Here is a 13,408-nt window from a genome sequence, read left to right as displayed (position 1 = left end):
CAGGTCAGGTCAGTGGGGCCTGAAGGGTGGACCCCAAAGGCTAGAGTCCTGCTGCCCAGGGACGTTCTTAAGCCCCATCTGGGGGGATCCAACCTGACCCCACCGACCCGGGTGCGCGGCCAGGAAACAGGCTGTGGTTCCCTCCCGACCCCCCGCTGAGGGTCCCTGCAAGCGCAGAGGGTGGCTTATCCTATAGCAAGCTCTCCCCGATTTGGGGGGGTACCTGGCCACAGAGTCGACACCCTCTTCCTTCACTCCCCCCACCCCCACGGATCACAAGCCACACGGGCTCCCGAGCCCGCTTCCCAGAGCCATTCTTACCGAGCGGATTCCCTGATCGGGCCATCAGCCCACGAGGGCCCGGCCCGTTCCCAGCCTCAGGTCACGGCCACCCGTCCACTCCTCCTGCCCAAGGGCGCCCGGGCCTTCCGAGAGGTCATCCCGACAGGGCTCAGTCACGTCACCGTGACACACCCGCAGGCAGCCCGAGGCACCGGCACAGGTGGCCTCCGGGGCGGCCAGGCCCTGGTTGGCAACAACTTCCGGCACCAAACGCTCCACGCGCTGGCGGCACCCAGACCGCCCCGGCCAGGTGGGCCCAGCAGGGACTTTCCGGAGCCTACTAGAGCAGAGGACGGGCCTCACTGGCTGCCAGGGGCGCCACAGGCACAAGCTGTGGGCCGAGACAGGCCACCGAGCTTCGGGCCGAAGTCCCCGCTCCCTGCCACGCCCCCGCCTCACCCCACCCCTCCAGCTCCGCTCCCAGAATGTCACTGTCCTCCAATAGGGGCCCTCAGCCATGGCTACCCGCCAGCGCCATCCAGGGGCTCTGAAAGCGTAACCCAGGCGGGCCCCGCACACACTGACCGAGTTGGGGGGCGGCCTGGGCCCCAGTGGCCGTGAAGGACCCCCCGGGGGCTCCAGCCAGGGCAGAGAGCCTGCCCGGGGCCCTGGGGTCTGCACCCGGGGGCCGGTCACCAAGGCCAGGCTGGGCTCTGCCTGGGCGTCCAGGGGAGGGTCCCAGCCCTTAGGGGCTGCTTCTGGGGTGAGAACGGCAGAGGACGCCGAGGGCTGCACGGAGGCACCTGGTTCCTCCTGACCCATCTGCGGGGCTTCAGGGACCAAGAGCACCGCGCTGGGTGCCACCCCTGGGCCCCTGGACTTCCGGTCTCAATTTTTATTTTTTGATTTTTTTTTTGGCAGCACATCACAGCATCTGAGATCTTAGTTCGCTGACCGGGGATGGAACCCACGCCTCCTGCACTGGGAGATCGGAGTCTTAACCACGGGGCTGCCAGGGAAGCCTGGACTGTGGGTTCTGTATCGTCCAGACGGGGCAGCCCAAGGCCTCAGTCAAGCGCTGCCTCCTCCTGAGAAGACGCAAAGGCCCAACCTGTTCTCACTCAGCACTCCTGAGGACATGGGGGGCGGGTGTCACAGAACCCTGCTAAGACAGAGCCCTGAGTCCACACCCCACCCCCCAAACAAGTCTGATCCTGGGCTGCTCTCCTTTCTGGAGTCACATTTTTTTTTAAATAAAATAAGGACTTGTCCTCAGGGAGGCGGCGGGGAGGAAGGTCGCAGACTCGAGAGGCTCGGGTTCCACCCAGGCAGCAACACACCTGAGACCGTGCCAATCACGCAAGGCGTCCGCGTCTCAGGTTCACTGACTTGAAACTGGGCCCGTGGACTAGACCATGGACAGAGCCCGCCTGGCGCTAAGATGTCACGGTCGCCCAGCCCTCCCCGCCGCCTACGACAGCTCTACCCTCTGCCCCCAGCTTCCCATTAGCGTTGAATGGCCAGCGTCCACACGTCCCAAGAAACCTTCAGCTGTTTGTTTTTTTTTAAAATAACCATGTTGTAAAAAGTCGACACACTCTTCCTTTCCTGGAAGAACACGACCTGAGCGCGTCACCTGATTTCCAGGCCCCTGAGCGCGCTGAGCTCCCGTCCCAGGTCAGGTCAACACCGTGTCCCCAGTGAGAACCTCAGGGTACCAGCGTCAGGCTTGGGGCCCCAGGGCTCACCCCCAGAACCGCAAGTGTTCACACGTGTGACTCCCTCACGTGCTGGTTCCACAACAGCATCCGGGCTAGACCCCGCTGTAAACCCAACTCTGCGGTGAGGGGCCACTGGCCCGTGTCAAGTGGGACTGGCTGTCGGTGCTGCTGGGGAAGCTTCGCCCGGCCAGGCCAGTCCGAGGGGCCAGGTCTGCAGCCAGGCGCCAGGGGTCACAAGGCGGTGCCCTGGAAGCTAAAAACCCAGCCGTCTCCCCACTCTGCACACATCTCCCCAAATGGACATTGGTTAAAGGAACCAGTGCCGTTAAGCCTCGGTCCTGGCGGGCCGGCCACCCCTCGTGTTCTCACCCAACGGCTCAGTCTGCTGCCCAGCTCATCTGGACTTGACACCCCTCGTTTGGATGACCACCCCCCTCCCCACCCCGCCCCGGGCTGCTCCGATGCAAATGTGTCACGGGAGGAACCCCTCCCCCACCCCACTTCCAACCAACACGTGGGGACCTGCCTTCCTCTTGCTCCACGACTTTCACACCCGACGTCCCCCCATCTTGAGCATAAGGCACGTTATTCGGGATGAGAAAGGCCGCTGTCTGCCCAGAACCAGGGCAGAGCGAGAGGCAGGGCGTGCTCTCCACCCCTCTGCCAGTGACACCCGGGGGAAACCTCTCCAGGCGTGGCCACCTCGGGCAGGACTGGGCACTGCCTACAAAGCTCGACCCAAAGCTGAAGCCAAACCCAGGAAAGCAGCGTGTGTGGACCTGGTGGGCCTGGGATCCCACGGCTTCTAGAGTCTCTGGGAGATGTTGTTGTTGAGTTGCTAAGTTGTGTCCGACTCTTGCGATCCCACGGACTGTAGCCCGCCAGGCTCCTCTGTTCATTGGGTTTCCGAGCAAGAATAACTGCAGTGGGTTGTCATTCGCTCTTCCAGGGGGATCTTTCTGACCCAGGGATCAAACCGAATGAACTGGCCATTGACAGGCGGGTTCTTTACCACTGAACCACCAGGCAAGAGAGAAGGAGGCTCACAGTGGGGAGGGGAGGAGGGGGAAGGAGGAGGAGGGACGGAGTGGGGCTGAGTCACAGCTCAGGCTGAGCTTGGAAAAGCGTTTACACAGTGAAACCTGAAACCTCCTCTGCAGGCAAGTCAGCCCAGCCCTCTGCGCACCTAAAATCCATTCTCTGATGCCTGGAAGAAAAGGCAGTCTCCCTCCCCATCCCACAAAAAAGGCGAAGGACTAAGTCTGGGGGGTGGGGGGCACCAAGGTCAAGTCCCCTTCTCACACCTTAAGGGCAACACTGGTTTTTTAAAAAAAAGTCCTTCAAAACATCAAACACAGAACACCTACAGAATCCAGCAACCCCACTTCCGGTATGGACTCAGGAATTCAAAGGAGGGTCATGCCCAGGTATCTGCACGCCCACATTCACAGCGCCTGCCCGCTGAGGGATGAGACACAGGATTCAAAGCGGAATACCGCTCGGCCTTAGAAAGGAAGGATGGTCCAACGCCAGCAGCAACGTGGCTGAGTGACCCCAGCCGGTCCCGGAAAGGCAGGTCGACCCTCTGGTCGCACCGTGTGTTGCCGTTGTTCAGCCGCTCCGTCGTGTCCGACTCTGTGACCCCGTGAACTGCAGCATCTTCTCATTTCATGGCTGCAGTCCACAGGGTCACAGAGTTGGACACAACGGAGCGACTTAACAACGGAATGGACTGCAGCACGCCAGGCTCCCCTGTCCTTCACCATCTCCCAGAGTCTGCTCAAACTCACGTCCATTGAGGCCGTGATGCCATCCAACCATCCTGTCGTCCCCTTCTCCTGCCCCCAATCCCTCCCTGCATCAGGGTCTTTTCAAACGAGTCGGCTCTTCGCATGAGGTGGCCAGAGTATTGGAGCTTCAGCTTCAGCATCAGTCCTTCCAATAACCACCCAGGACTGATTTCCTTTAGGAAGGACTGGTTGGATCTGCTTGCAGTCCAAGGGACTCTCAAGAGTCTCCTCCAACACCACAGTTCAAAACCATCAATTCTTCGGTGCTCACTAGATGAGGTCCCTAAACAGTCAAACTCGTGTACACAGAACAAGGATCGGGGGTTACCGGGGCGGCAGGTGGAAGGGAGCGGAGCGAGAGTTTAATGGGGCAGAGTCTCGCTCAGGAAGAACAGACGCCTGGAGCTGGTCAGCGGGGACGGCTGCACAGAGATGGGAGTGTGCCTCGCACTGGACACGTGCAAGGACTAAAATGGGCCGCTTCACCCTCTGCACACTTAACCGTTATGTACACACACTCCTGGGCGTCCCTCCTGCCAACGCAGGAGACGCCAGAGACATGGGTTCGAGCCCTGGGTGGGGAAGATCCCCTGGAGGAGGAAATGGCAACCCAGTCCAGTGTTCTTGCCGTGAAAATTCCATGGACGGAGGAGCCTGCTGGGCTACATGCAGTCCACGAGGCTGCAAAGAGTCAGACGCGACAGAGCACACACATAGTCAGACACATTCCTAACAGCCGGCCACCACGGGCAATGCTGGGGGAGTGGACGAGGAGGGCTTCATCTCTAGCAGCCCCTCAGCAATCACAGCCAAAATAAGCACAGAACGGGGGGTGAAGTCAGTCAGAGAGAGAGAAACAAGGAGTACAGACTACTGCTTATACCTGGAATCTAGAAAAAGGGCACAGATCAAGTTATTGGCAAAGCAGAAACAGAGATACAGATGTTTACAGAACAAACATGGTTACCAAGGGGGGCGGGGGGGGGGGGGACAGGTTGGGAGACTGGGACGGACATGCACGCACCGTGGTCTCTGAAACACAAGACCAACAAGGCCTTCTCCCAGACACCCCCAGCCTGTGCGCCCGTTTAGCCTGTGCGCCCATTTAGCAATAAAGACGACGAAGGGAAGGCTGGGCCTTCTCTGCAGAGCAGCCTGGGGGTCACACAGCCCCACCGTGCCCGCTGGGCTTGCACGCCCCCTGCCCACCCACACACCCCCCACCGGGGCTGGGTGCCCTTCCTGCCAGCTGGGCCCCGAGTGAGCGGAGGACCTGGCCCACCGCAGACCACACCCGGGGAACCGCCCGCCACGTGCCTGCAGCCCTGGACACTGGGCCCCCTGGGCCTGAGAGAGCCTGGCCACAGCTGCCCGGGACGCACCAGCCGCCCCAGGAACAGCCTTGGTCTTCTAGCCTCCCCATTTCCATGTCGAGCGAGACGCCCTCTGAAGCCTCTGCTCTGCCCCCTGGGAAACCCTGCTGCAGGGTTCCCTGGGAACATGCGCCGAAGGGAGCTCGGACCAGTGGCCGTTCACGCCCTGGGGGGCGGACGAGCAGGGCGGGGGGGCCTCCTGGACCCCATGTGCCTGCAGCGTCCCCAGCTCCAGCCTGGGTCACCTGGCTGCCCCATCCCAGCCCAGGTCCCGCCCTCAGGCCAACGCGCCCCGGTGGGTGGGGGGAGTCCATGGCCCTCCCCACCCAGAACGCAGCAGCGAGGGGGAGAGTCCGGAGCAGCGACTGACAGACACGCCCCGGGGTCCGGAAGACAGAACAGGGGCAGGGGTGCGGGGAGCTGGGGTGCGGCGGCAGGAAGACCCCGGCCGCGGGGGTCTCCAGCCGGGATGTGTTTATTTACAAAGGTAAAAGCACATCAGACAGCGGCTTCCTTCCGGCGGCTCAGCTCAGAGGACCACGGTGTCCCCTCCTCGGGCTTCCACCCTCCCCTCCCAGCCCCACACCCCGTCGTCCTGGCCCCCGGCCCAGGCCAGTGCTGGCGGTGCTGGGCTGGGCACTCTTAGGGCCAGTGGCTCGTATTCCTGGTGGCTGGGGGCGGGGGTGGGGGGACCCTGCAAGGTAGGCCCGCTCCTCTGAGAGAGGCTCAGAAAACCAGGGGTGCGGGTCAGGTCTCACTGAGGGGTCCACAGTCCCCTTGGGACAGAGCTGGCCCTGGACCCACATCCTCTGCTTTGCGCCCTCCCGGGGGCTCAGTGGTCAAGAAGCCGCCTGCACTGCAGGAGACTCCAGTTCCATCCCTGGGTGGGGAGATCCCCGGGAGGAGGGAACGGCACCCCAGTCCAGTGTTCTAGCCTGGGAAAGCCCACGGACAGAGGAGCCTGGCGGGCTACAGCCCATGGGGCTGCAGAGAGTCAGACACGACTGACGGGCTCAGCAGCAGCAAGAACCCGTCACCCTGGGTGCTGAGAGCAGATCCCGGGGTCCAGGCTGGCTCCTGCACTTGCAGCAGCGCCTGAGCGCAGTCAGGGAGCCTGTGCTGCTCAGGAAAGCAAGCTTCCCAAACAGTGGAAAGCTCTCACAGCTTTGATGGACAAGTGGGTATTTTTGCAAAATTCCCGCTGACCTTTGCCCCGCACTGCCTCTGGGCCAAACACAGGGCTGGCCACTCACATCAGCTCCTTGAATCCCTCCCCACCCCACCACCCCTTAGGAGGCAGGAACTCCCAGACGCCTGTTTTTCAGACGGGGACACTGAGTCCCCGAGAGAGAGAGGAACTGCGTCTGGGTCCGTCGTGTGAGCTGCCCAATTCAGTCAACTTACAAACACACTTCAAAGCAAAGGTATTTTTCAAAGGCCAAACTGATAACTCTGTGACTCAGCAACTCCCGTCCTAGGCATGTGTGACTCAGGTGAAAACAGGCGTTCCAACCGAAACTTATACCAGGACGTGCAAATGCTCTTTCGCAACATTTCCAGAACAATCAGAAGGTAAACAACACAGGCATCCATCAACTGATGAACGGGTCAGGAAGGACCAGTCAGAAGCCTGGGACACACACACACACAAACACTCTCTCTCCCGTATATAAGACGGATAACCGACGAGACCCACTGCAGAGCACGTGGAACTGTCCTCAGTACTCTGTGACGAGCTGGACGAGAAGAAAACCCAAACACACGAGCACGCGGGCCTTCCCGGGTGGCAAAGCGTCCACCTGCCAATGCAGGAGGCGCGGGCTTGACCCCCGGTCCAGGAAGCGCCCGCATGCCTCACAGCGGCTAAGCCCGTGAGCCACACCACCGCGGCCCGCGCCCTGCGCCCTGCAACGAGACGCTGCCACGCCAGAGAGGAGCCCGACTCACCACAACTGGAGAAGCGCTCACACACAGCAGCAAAGGCCCAGCACCGCCAAAGCGAGGGATGAGTGATCACAAAGAATAAACACGTGGACGTGCTTAACTGAATCGACTTTGCAGCACGCTGAAACACAACGCTGCAAATCAACGCCGTGAAAGCGTCAGTCGCTCAGTCGTGTCCGACTCTTTCCGACCCCGTGGACTGGAGCCCGCCAGGCTCCTCCGTCCATGGGATTCCCCAGGCAAGAATTCTGCAGTGGGTTACCATTCCCTTCTCCAGGGGATCTTCCCGACCCAGGGATCGAGCTCAGGGTTTCCCACATCGCAGGCAGATTCTTTGCTGTCTGCCACCTTCACTTTAAATCAATTATACTCTAGTAAAATAAAAAAAAAAAAAACCCTGATGAATTAATAAATACATGGACATACCAAAGTGGTCTATCCATAGATGGGAAGATTATTGGCTTAGAAGGCTACAGGGTGGATGAATCTCCCAAACTTTATGGCAGGAAGTGAAGTGAAAGTCACTCAGTCGTATCTGACTCTTTGCAACCCCATGGACTATATACAGTCCATGGAATTCTCCAGGCCAGAATACTGGAGTGGGTAGCCTTTCCCTTCTCCAGGGGATCTTCCCAACCCAGGGATCGAACCCAGGTCTCCCGCCCTGCAGGCAGATTCTTTACCCACTGAGCCACCAGGGAAGGCAGCCCCCAAATACCAGGCGGCAACCTGACCCCACGTATACGAAATGTCCACAACAGGCCCGTCCACAGAGGCGGAGAGCAGGCGCCCGGTGAGCGTGGGGCTTCCTTTCGGGGTGATGAGACTGGGAAGTGGCCAGGGGAGGCGGCTGGCTGCCCAACGCTGTGAGCGAACTAAGTGCCCCTGAGCGGCTCACGTGAAAACGCTTCCTTTTCTGTTACATAATCTCCCATCTCCACCGTATAAAACGGAAAAACTGTTTTTGTCTGTTAACCTGGGAACTTGGGAACATTGTCCAGCTGTTTCCTGACGAGCTGGAGCGTCATTCTGGCCAGACGTCAGGACGGCCTGGCACTGGGACCCCCGGCCGCCGTGGGCAGAGAGCCGGGGCCACGCGTTCTGACGCGGCTGGGTGGTTCCTCTGTTTTGCCTTCTTCCACCGGCAGGCTGGCAGCTGTCCCTTCCTGCAACCACACCATGCGGGTCAACATCCTTTTCCAGAGAGACGGCCCCCGTCCAGTCGGCCCCCGCAGCCCGCGGGGTTCTGTGGGAGGGTGGAGGGGCAGCGGGCATCCCAGGAGCCAGGCCTGCCAGTCCTCAGGCGGCCACCCGGACTGTGACACCCCCAGGCCAGCCTGGCAAGTCCGGTCGGGCACAGAAGGCCCCGAGGCTGGCTGACAACCACCCCAGGCCAGAAAATGCAGTCGGGAGGGGCCTGAGCTTGCCCCACCCTCCAGGCAGCCCCGGGTGCCCTGAGCCAGGCTGAGCTCTTGGGGGCGAGGCCCCATCGACAGACACAACAGCCCGTCCCACCCAGCTGGGTGGAGACCAAATTACCAGGTCCACTTGGCTGGCCTTCCAGCACCAAAGCCCGCGTGCACCCAGGGCGAGCAGACCTGACCAGCACCCACGACGTCATCGGAGGACTTTCCCCTGTCTCCAAGGACCCACCCACTGTGCCTTTGGCTCCCGGATCCCCTGGGAGCGGGTCGGGGAGGGGAAGGTCACTGATGCTTCGGGCCCAGACGGAGGCTGCAGGACCAGCTGGGAGCAGCCGGACTCTGCACAGCCCGATTCCGTGACCCGGCGCAATCGGCTCCAGACAATCAAACTAACATTTACTGAGCACCCCCTCCCTCGGGCCAGCAGTGCCGGACACGGGATGGCGGGGCACCCAGCCCTGGCCCCGAGGGCCGCAGAGCCCCAGGAACCGTGAGGCAAGCCCACCAACAAGGGTGGCCGGACCCCCCAGGCGGGCAGCAGAGGAGGAGGTCTCCCCCAGGAAGTAACCACGGGGTGAGGGGGCAGGTGCCGGGTCCCCTGGGAAGGACAGAGGAGCAGGAGGCCAAGAGAAGGCGGGGCTGAGGCTGGGAGGGTGAGGCCACAAGCCAAGGGGTGCGCAAGGCCACGCGGAGTGGGACGCGGACAGGAGGGGCTTTCTCGGGGCCTCCGGAGGGCCTCACCCCGCCCCGCCTCCGTTATAGAACTGGAGAGGATTCACATCTGCCGCCTGAGCCACAACCTGCGGTCGTTTTGTTTGGGCGCCCACAGGAGGCTGACCAGACACGGCCTGTGGCCTGGAAGAGGCGCCGCAGGAGAAAGGGCTGCCCGAGGAGACCAGAGGCTTTTCCGGGGGCAAGGGCAGGGTGGGAGAGGAACCATCAGGGACGGCCCCACAGAAGGAGGGGACGGAGTCTCAGGGGGCCCCACGTTTGGGGAGGGTGACATGTGGGAACACGGCAGGGGGCAGTAGTCCTGCTGGGGCAGCCGAGGTCACAAGGGTGGGCCCGGGGGGCAGGCGACGCTGGCGGCACGTCTGGGTGAGGAGCTGGACTGCGGCCAGCAGAGGCTTGTAACAGGCACTCCGGGGGAGCGGGTACAGCGCCCGGCTTCAGGCAGAAGCGACACAGACACATGGCGGGAACTGGCCGACAGTTCGGACACAGGAGGAAGGGCCGAGAGAACAGCGCATCCCCACCGCCGGCGTCTCAGACCTGGCCATGGGGAACCCACCAGCGGAGGCCCCCGGGGACGCGGCAGAGGACGGCACTGCAGGACGGGGTCGGGGGGGCATCACCGATAGGCAGGGCCCCCCTCGGTGGCCTGGGCGCCCGGCCAGGAGCTGCGGCCCTGCCGGGAGGCCCCGCTGGGTCTGCGGGCCCCACCGGACCCTCTCCTGCAGCAGCCACCCAGCGCTCGCCTTCTCTTCCTCCCCAGCCCCAGAGCAGGGCCTGGCCCTGCCTTTCCCACGGGCAGAGGCCCTGGCACCCGGCCCCACATCGCCCAGAGCGAGTGCCCGGGTGCCCTCATCTCGGCCGCCGGCCCGGAAGGCTGGTTTCTCTCTCCTGCCCACGTGGTCCAGAGGAAGGCTGTGGCCTGCATGGGCCGCTCCGGCACAGACTCCACAACAGGGAGACGCGTGGGTGTGGGTCCCTGGGCACCGCCCCCCACCCCGGGTATCCCTAGGGCGTTCCCACCCGGAGGGCTGCCTCCCAGGAGGCATCGGCCCTGCTGACCTGGCTGCCTGTCCACAGGGCTCTTGGGAGAGTCTGCCGGCAGCCGGCAGCCCACGGGGTGGACACTGCTCTTCCCGGGCTCAGCTTCACCTCCAGCCGCAGGAGGCTCGGGCGGCCCTGAGTCTGAGCCACCGTGTGGGCGGCGGGGAGGGCAGGGGCTGCGAGGGGGCCCACCTGCCCACCTGCCGCAGCACTGCCTCCGCCCGGTGATGGCCCTTTCCCTCATCGGGGCGGAAGGGCCTCTCCCGCCAGAGCAGCCCCTGATGAGCCCAGGGCGGGGGGCCGGCGCCCAGCCCTCGCTGGTCCTCTGGGCGTGAGGACAGCCTCGGAGACTGGGCATCAGGTGGTGCCAGCCCGAATGCCACCAAGGGGAGGGCGTGCCCCCGGCTGCCTGCTGCGGGCCCGAGGTCAGCTCCCCCGAGACGCGTGTGAAGCAGTGAGGGAAAGCAGTTTGGGGCTGTGCCTTCCCTGAGTCTCGGGCCCCCGCCCTCCACATCCATCCAGAGGGACGCGACCGTGAGGGGCCTGGACCAAAGGCAGCCTGGGAGCCCAGAGCAACGCACGTGTGTTACTTGGGGGCTTCTTCTCTGTGCACCGTCCTCTGCCGCGAGTGGGGTCCACTCACTGACCAGGCCGGCAGCCGGCCGGCCGGCCAGGGGCAGAGCAAGGTGGCCAAAGCCAAGACCGCTGGGTCCAAGGTCAGACTCCAGGGCCCCAGCTCCCGGGTCTCGTGCCAGGACTCAGAGGGCGTGGTCTGAGCACCTCCCTGCCCCGTCTATGCTGGGGGATGATCAGGGCTTTCACTTGGGGGCCATCCCAGGGGGTCCGCGAGGAGGCCAGGGTGACCCAGGGCCTGGTGCTCAGTTTTAGCCTCTACGGTCACCTGCTCCAGCCAATCGGAGGGTGGGGGGAGAACCCTGGTCTCAAGGAGTCCAGGGCATGTGACTGCCGGCCGCCCCGTCGTCCTGCACCCCAGCTGCCCCTCTGGACAGCAGCGGGCATCCAAGGCACGTCCACCTTTCCAGGCTCTGCCATCAGGAAGCTTGGGGGCCCATGGGTTCGGCTGGTGCACCCCAGGGTCTCACACCCTCTTCGGGCCTTCACGGTCTCCCCCCATGGTCTTAGTTCACGCCGCTCCAGTTTTGACGGCTGCTGCCCTTCCCTTTGGAAACAGGCAAGCAAAACCAACACAAACAGAGCCTCCACCCAGGCTGGCAGGCTCCCTGGCCCACATCCTGCTCTCCTCCTTTGGGACCCGGAGGGCCCGCTGCAGCGGGGGGCCCCTCCCCGGGCGGGGCAGGGCGCGGCATCTCCTGAGAAACCCTGCAAACCTCCTCCTCAGGCCCCATGATTCAGTTCCTTCAAGTGTCCTGTGTGCTGTTTTCCAGCACAATCTCTTCTTACGTATGAATCAAGATCCTGGATCGGGCTTTCTGCTGCCACGACTGACGTGAATTTTCCCTTTAGAAAACAGTCTTCCCACAGGACCCAAAGTCATTCTTCTATTAAGAGTGTGTTGCACGTGAAGGCAGCTGACACCATCTCTTTGTCTTATGGCGTGTCGCCTGTGTCACCGGGTTCGTGGCAGAGATGAAGAGTTGCCCAAGCTGTGTGACAAATTCCTCAGTCTGTGGTGATGGCAAGGAACAGCCAAGTTATGCAACTGAGGACAGGAAGGTGGTGGCCTCTCCTGGTTACTGGGGCCAGGCTCAGCAAGCTACAGCTTGATCCGGCCCACGGCTTGCTTTTTTGAAAATAAAGTTTTATTGGAACATGGCACGCTCTACAAGACGGACAGCTGCTTTCAACCTGGGATGGTGAGGCTGAGTGGCTGCAACAGACACCACCTGGCTTGCAGAGCTGAAAACGTTTAACAGCTGGGTCTTTGCAGACACAAGGTAGCTGACCGCCCCCCTCAAACCCCGCTTAGGATAAAAAGCAGAGGTGGAGAGGCCCCAAAATAATGGCTCTACGTACAGAGAGACAGTTTTATCTGAGTTAGGTTTACCATGAAAATGCCAGCCCCCTCATTTCCACTGGAAAGGGGCCAGAAAGAGCGAGTCCGGAGACCCAGGTCTGGGGTGAAGTGACGTCAGACCAGGCGCAGGGCCGGGGGTGGCGACCGGAGGCGGCCCTGTGCGTGCTTCAGCACCAGGACATTCTGAGCGAGGAGCGGCCTGCTGTGCACACACCTTCATCTTGAGCTTGGAAAAGTCCCCTCGAAGCCAAAAACCACGCGGACCTGGGGCTGCCTGAACATGCTGAGCGCCTGAAGGGGCGGAGAGCAGGGCCTGGCAGAAAGCACTGGAGATGTGGCTTTGGACAGCACGCGTGCAGACTTGGAAGGAAGGTGCCTCTCATTGCTGGCATCTACCACTCGCTGCACCTACTGCGCACCCGCCCCGCAAAGCAACGGGCCCCGTCTTCAGGCGGAGGCGGGGAGGGAGCCCTAGGGTCCAGCCTCGCAGAGAGGACCGGGCGCAAGCAAGCATCTGAGCTGCCCAGGGGCCAGAAGGAAGGATATCTTGACTGTGAGCTTGGTTAAACACGGACGAGCTGTCAGGGGAGCGGGACACACTCCCATCCAGGGAGGCTCTGCCAAGGAGAAGCCACTTTCAAGTGCATCTTCAGTGCCGGGTTTTCAGCTGCCTCGTCATCAGCGTTGGCCTCATAGTGCCCCCCCCACCCCCCCACCAAGAAGAACACCTCTCCCCCTTTTGATTCAGCGTCTCTGTCTCCCGAGACGCTCCCAGATGGCTGGCTGGTCAAATCCCAGGAGCATGGAGCCCCTTGAGAACATCCAAGGTCCTGAGTATATTGCAGGTTTGGTCTCTGGGATGGTTTTTATTTTTTAAATGATTTTATTTTTGGCTGCGCTGGGTCTTCACTGCCGCACACAGGCTTTCTCTTGGTTGCAGCGAGCAGGGACTACTCTCTAGTCGCTGGGCATGGGCTTCTAATTGCGGTGGCTTCCCCTGATGCAGAGCAGGGGCTCTAGCACACGCAGGCTTCAGCAGCTGCGGCAAGCGCGCGACACGGTTGTGGTTCCCGGGCTTAGCGGCCCCGGGGCCTGTGGGATC

The 13,408-nt window shown here is 62.2% G+C and overlaps 1 protein-coding gene across 3 annotated transcripts in view; it reads right to left on the bottom strand.

Annotated features, from left to right (window-relative positions):
* The window catches only part of BCR (BCR activator of RhoGEF and GTPase), an 87,433-nt gene that overhangs the window by 49,819 nt on the left and 24,206 nt on the right, over positions 1 to 13,408 (bottom strand). Inside the window, exon 1 of one of the 3 annotated variants that reach the window (XM_061141405.1) lies at positions 322 to 643. The exons of the other annotated variants lie outside the window; for them this stretch is intronic. Within the exon in view, the coding sequence (XP_060997388.1) occupies positions 322 to 346 (25 nt within the window). The 5' untranslated portion in view covers positions 347 to 643. Of the gene's footprint in view, positions 1 to 321; positions 644 to 13,408 lie in introns of those variants that run through there. 3 annotated transcript variants of the gene reach the window in all.

The sequence above is a fragment of the Dama dama genome, chromosome 5, assembly GCF_033118175.1.
Source record: "Dama dama isolate Ldn47 chromosome 5, ASM3311817v1, whole genome shotgun sequence".
Lineage (NCBI taxonomy): Eukaryota > Metazoa > Chordata > Mammalia > Artiodactyla > Cervidae > Dama > Dama dama.
This window is presented reverse-complemented; position numbering and strand designations above follow the sequence as displayed.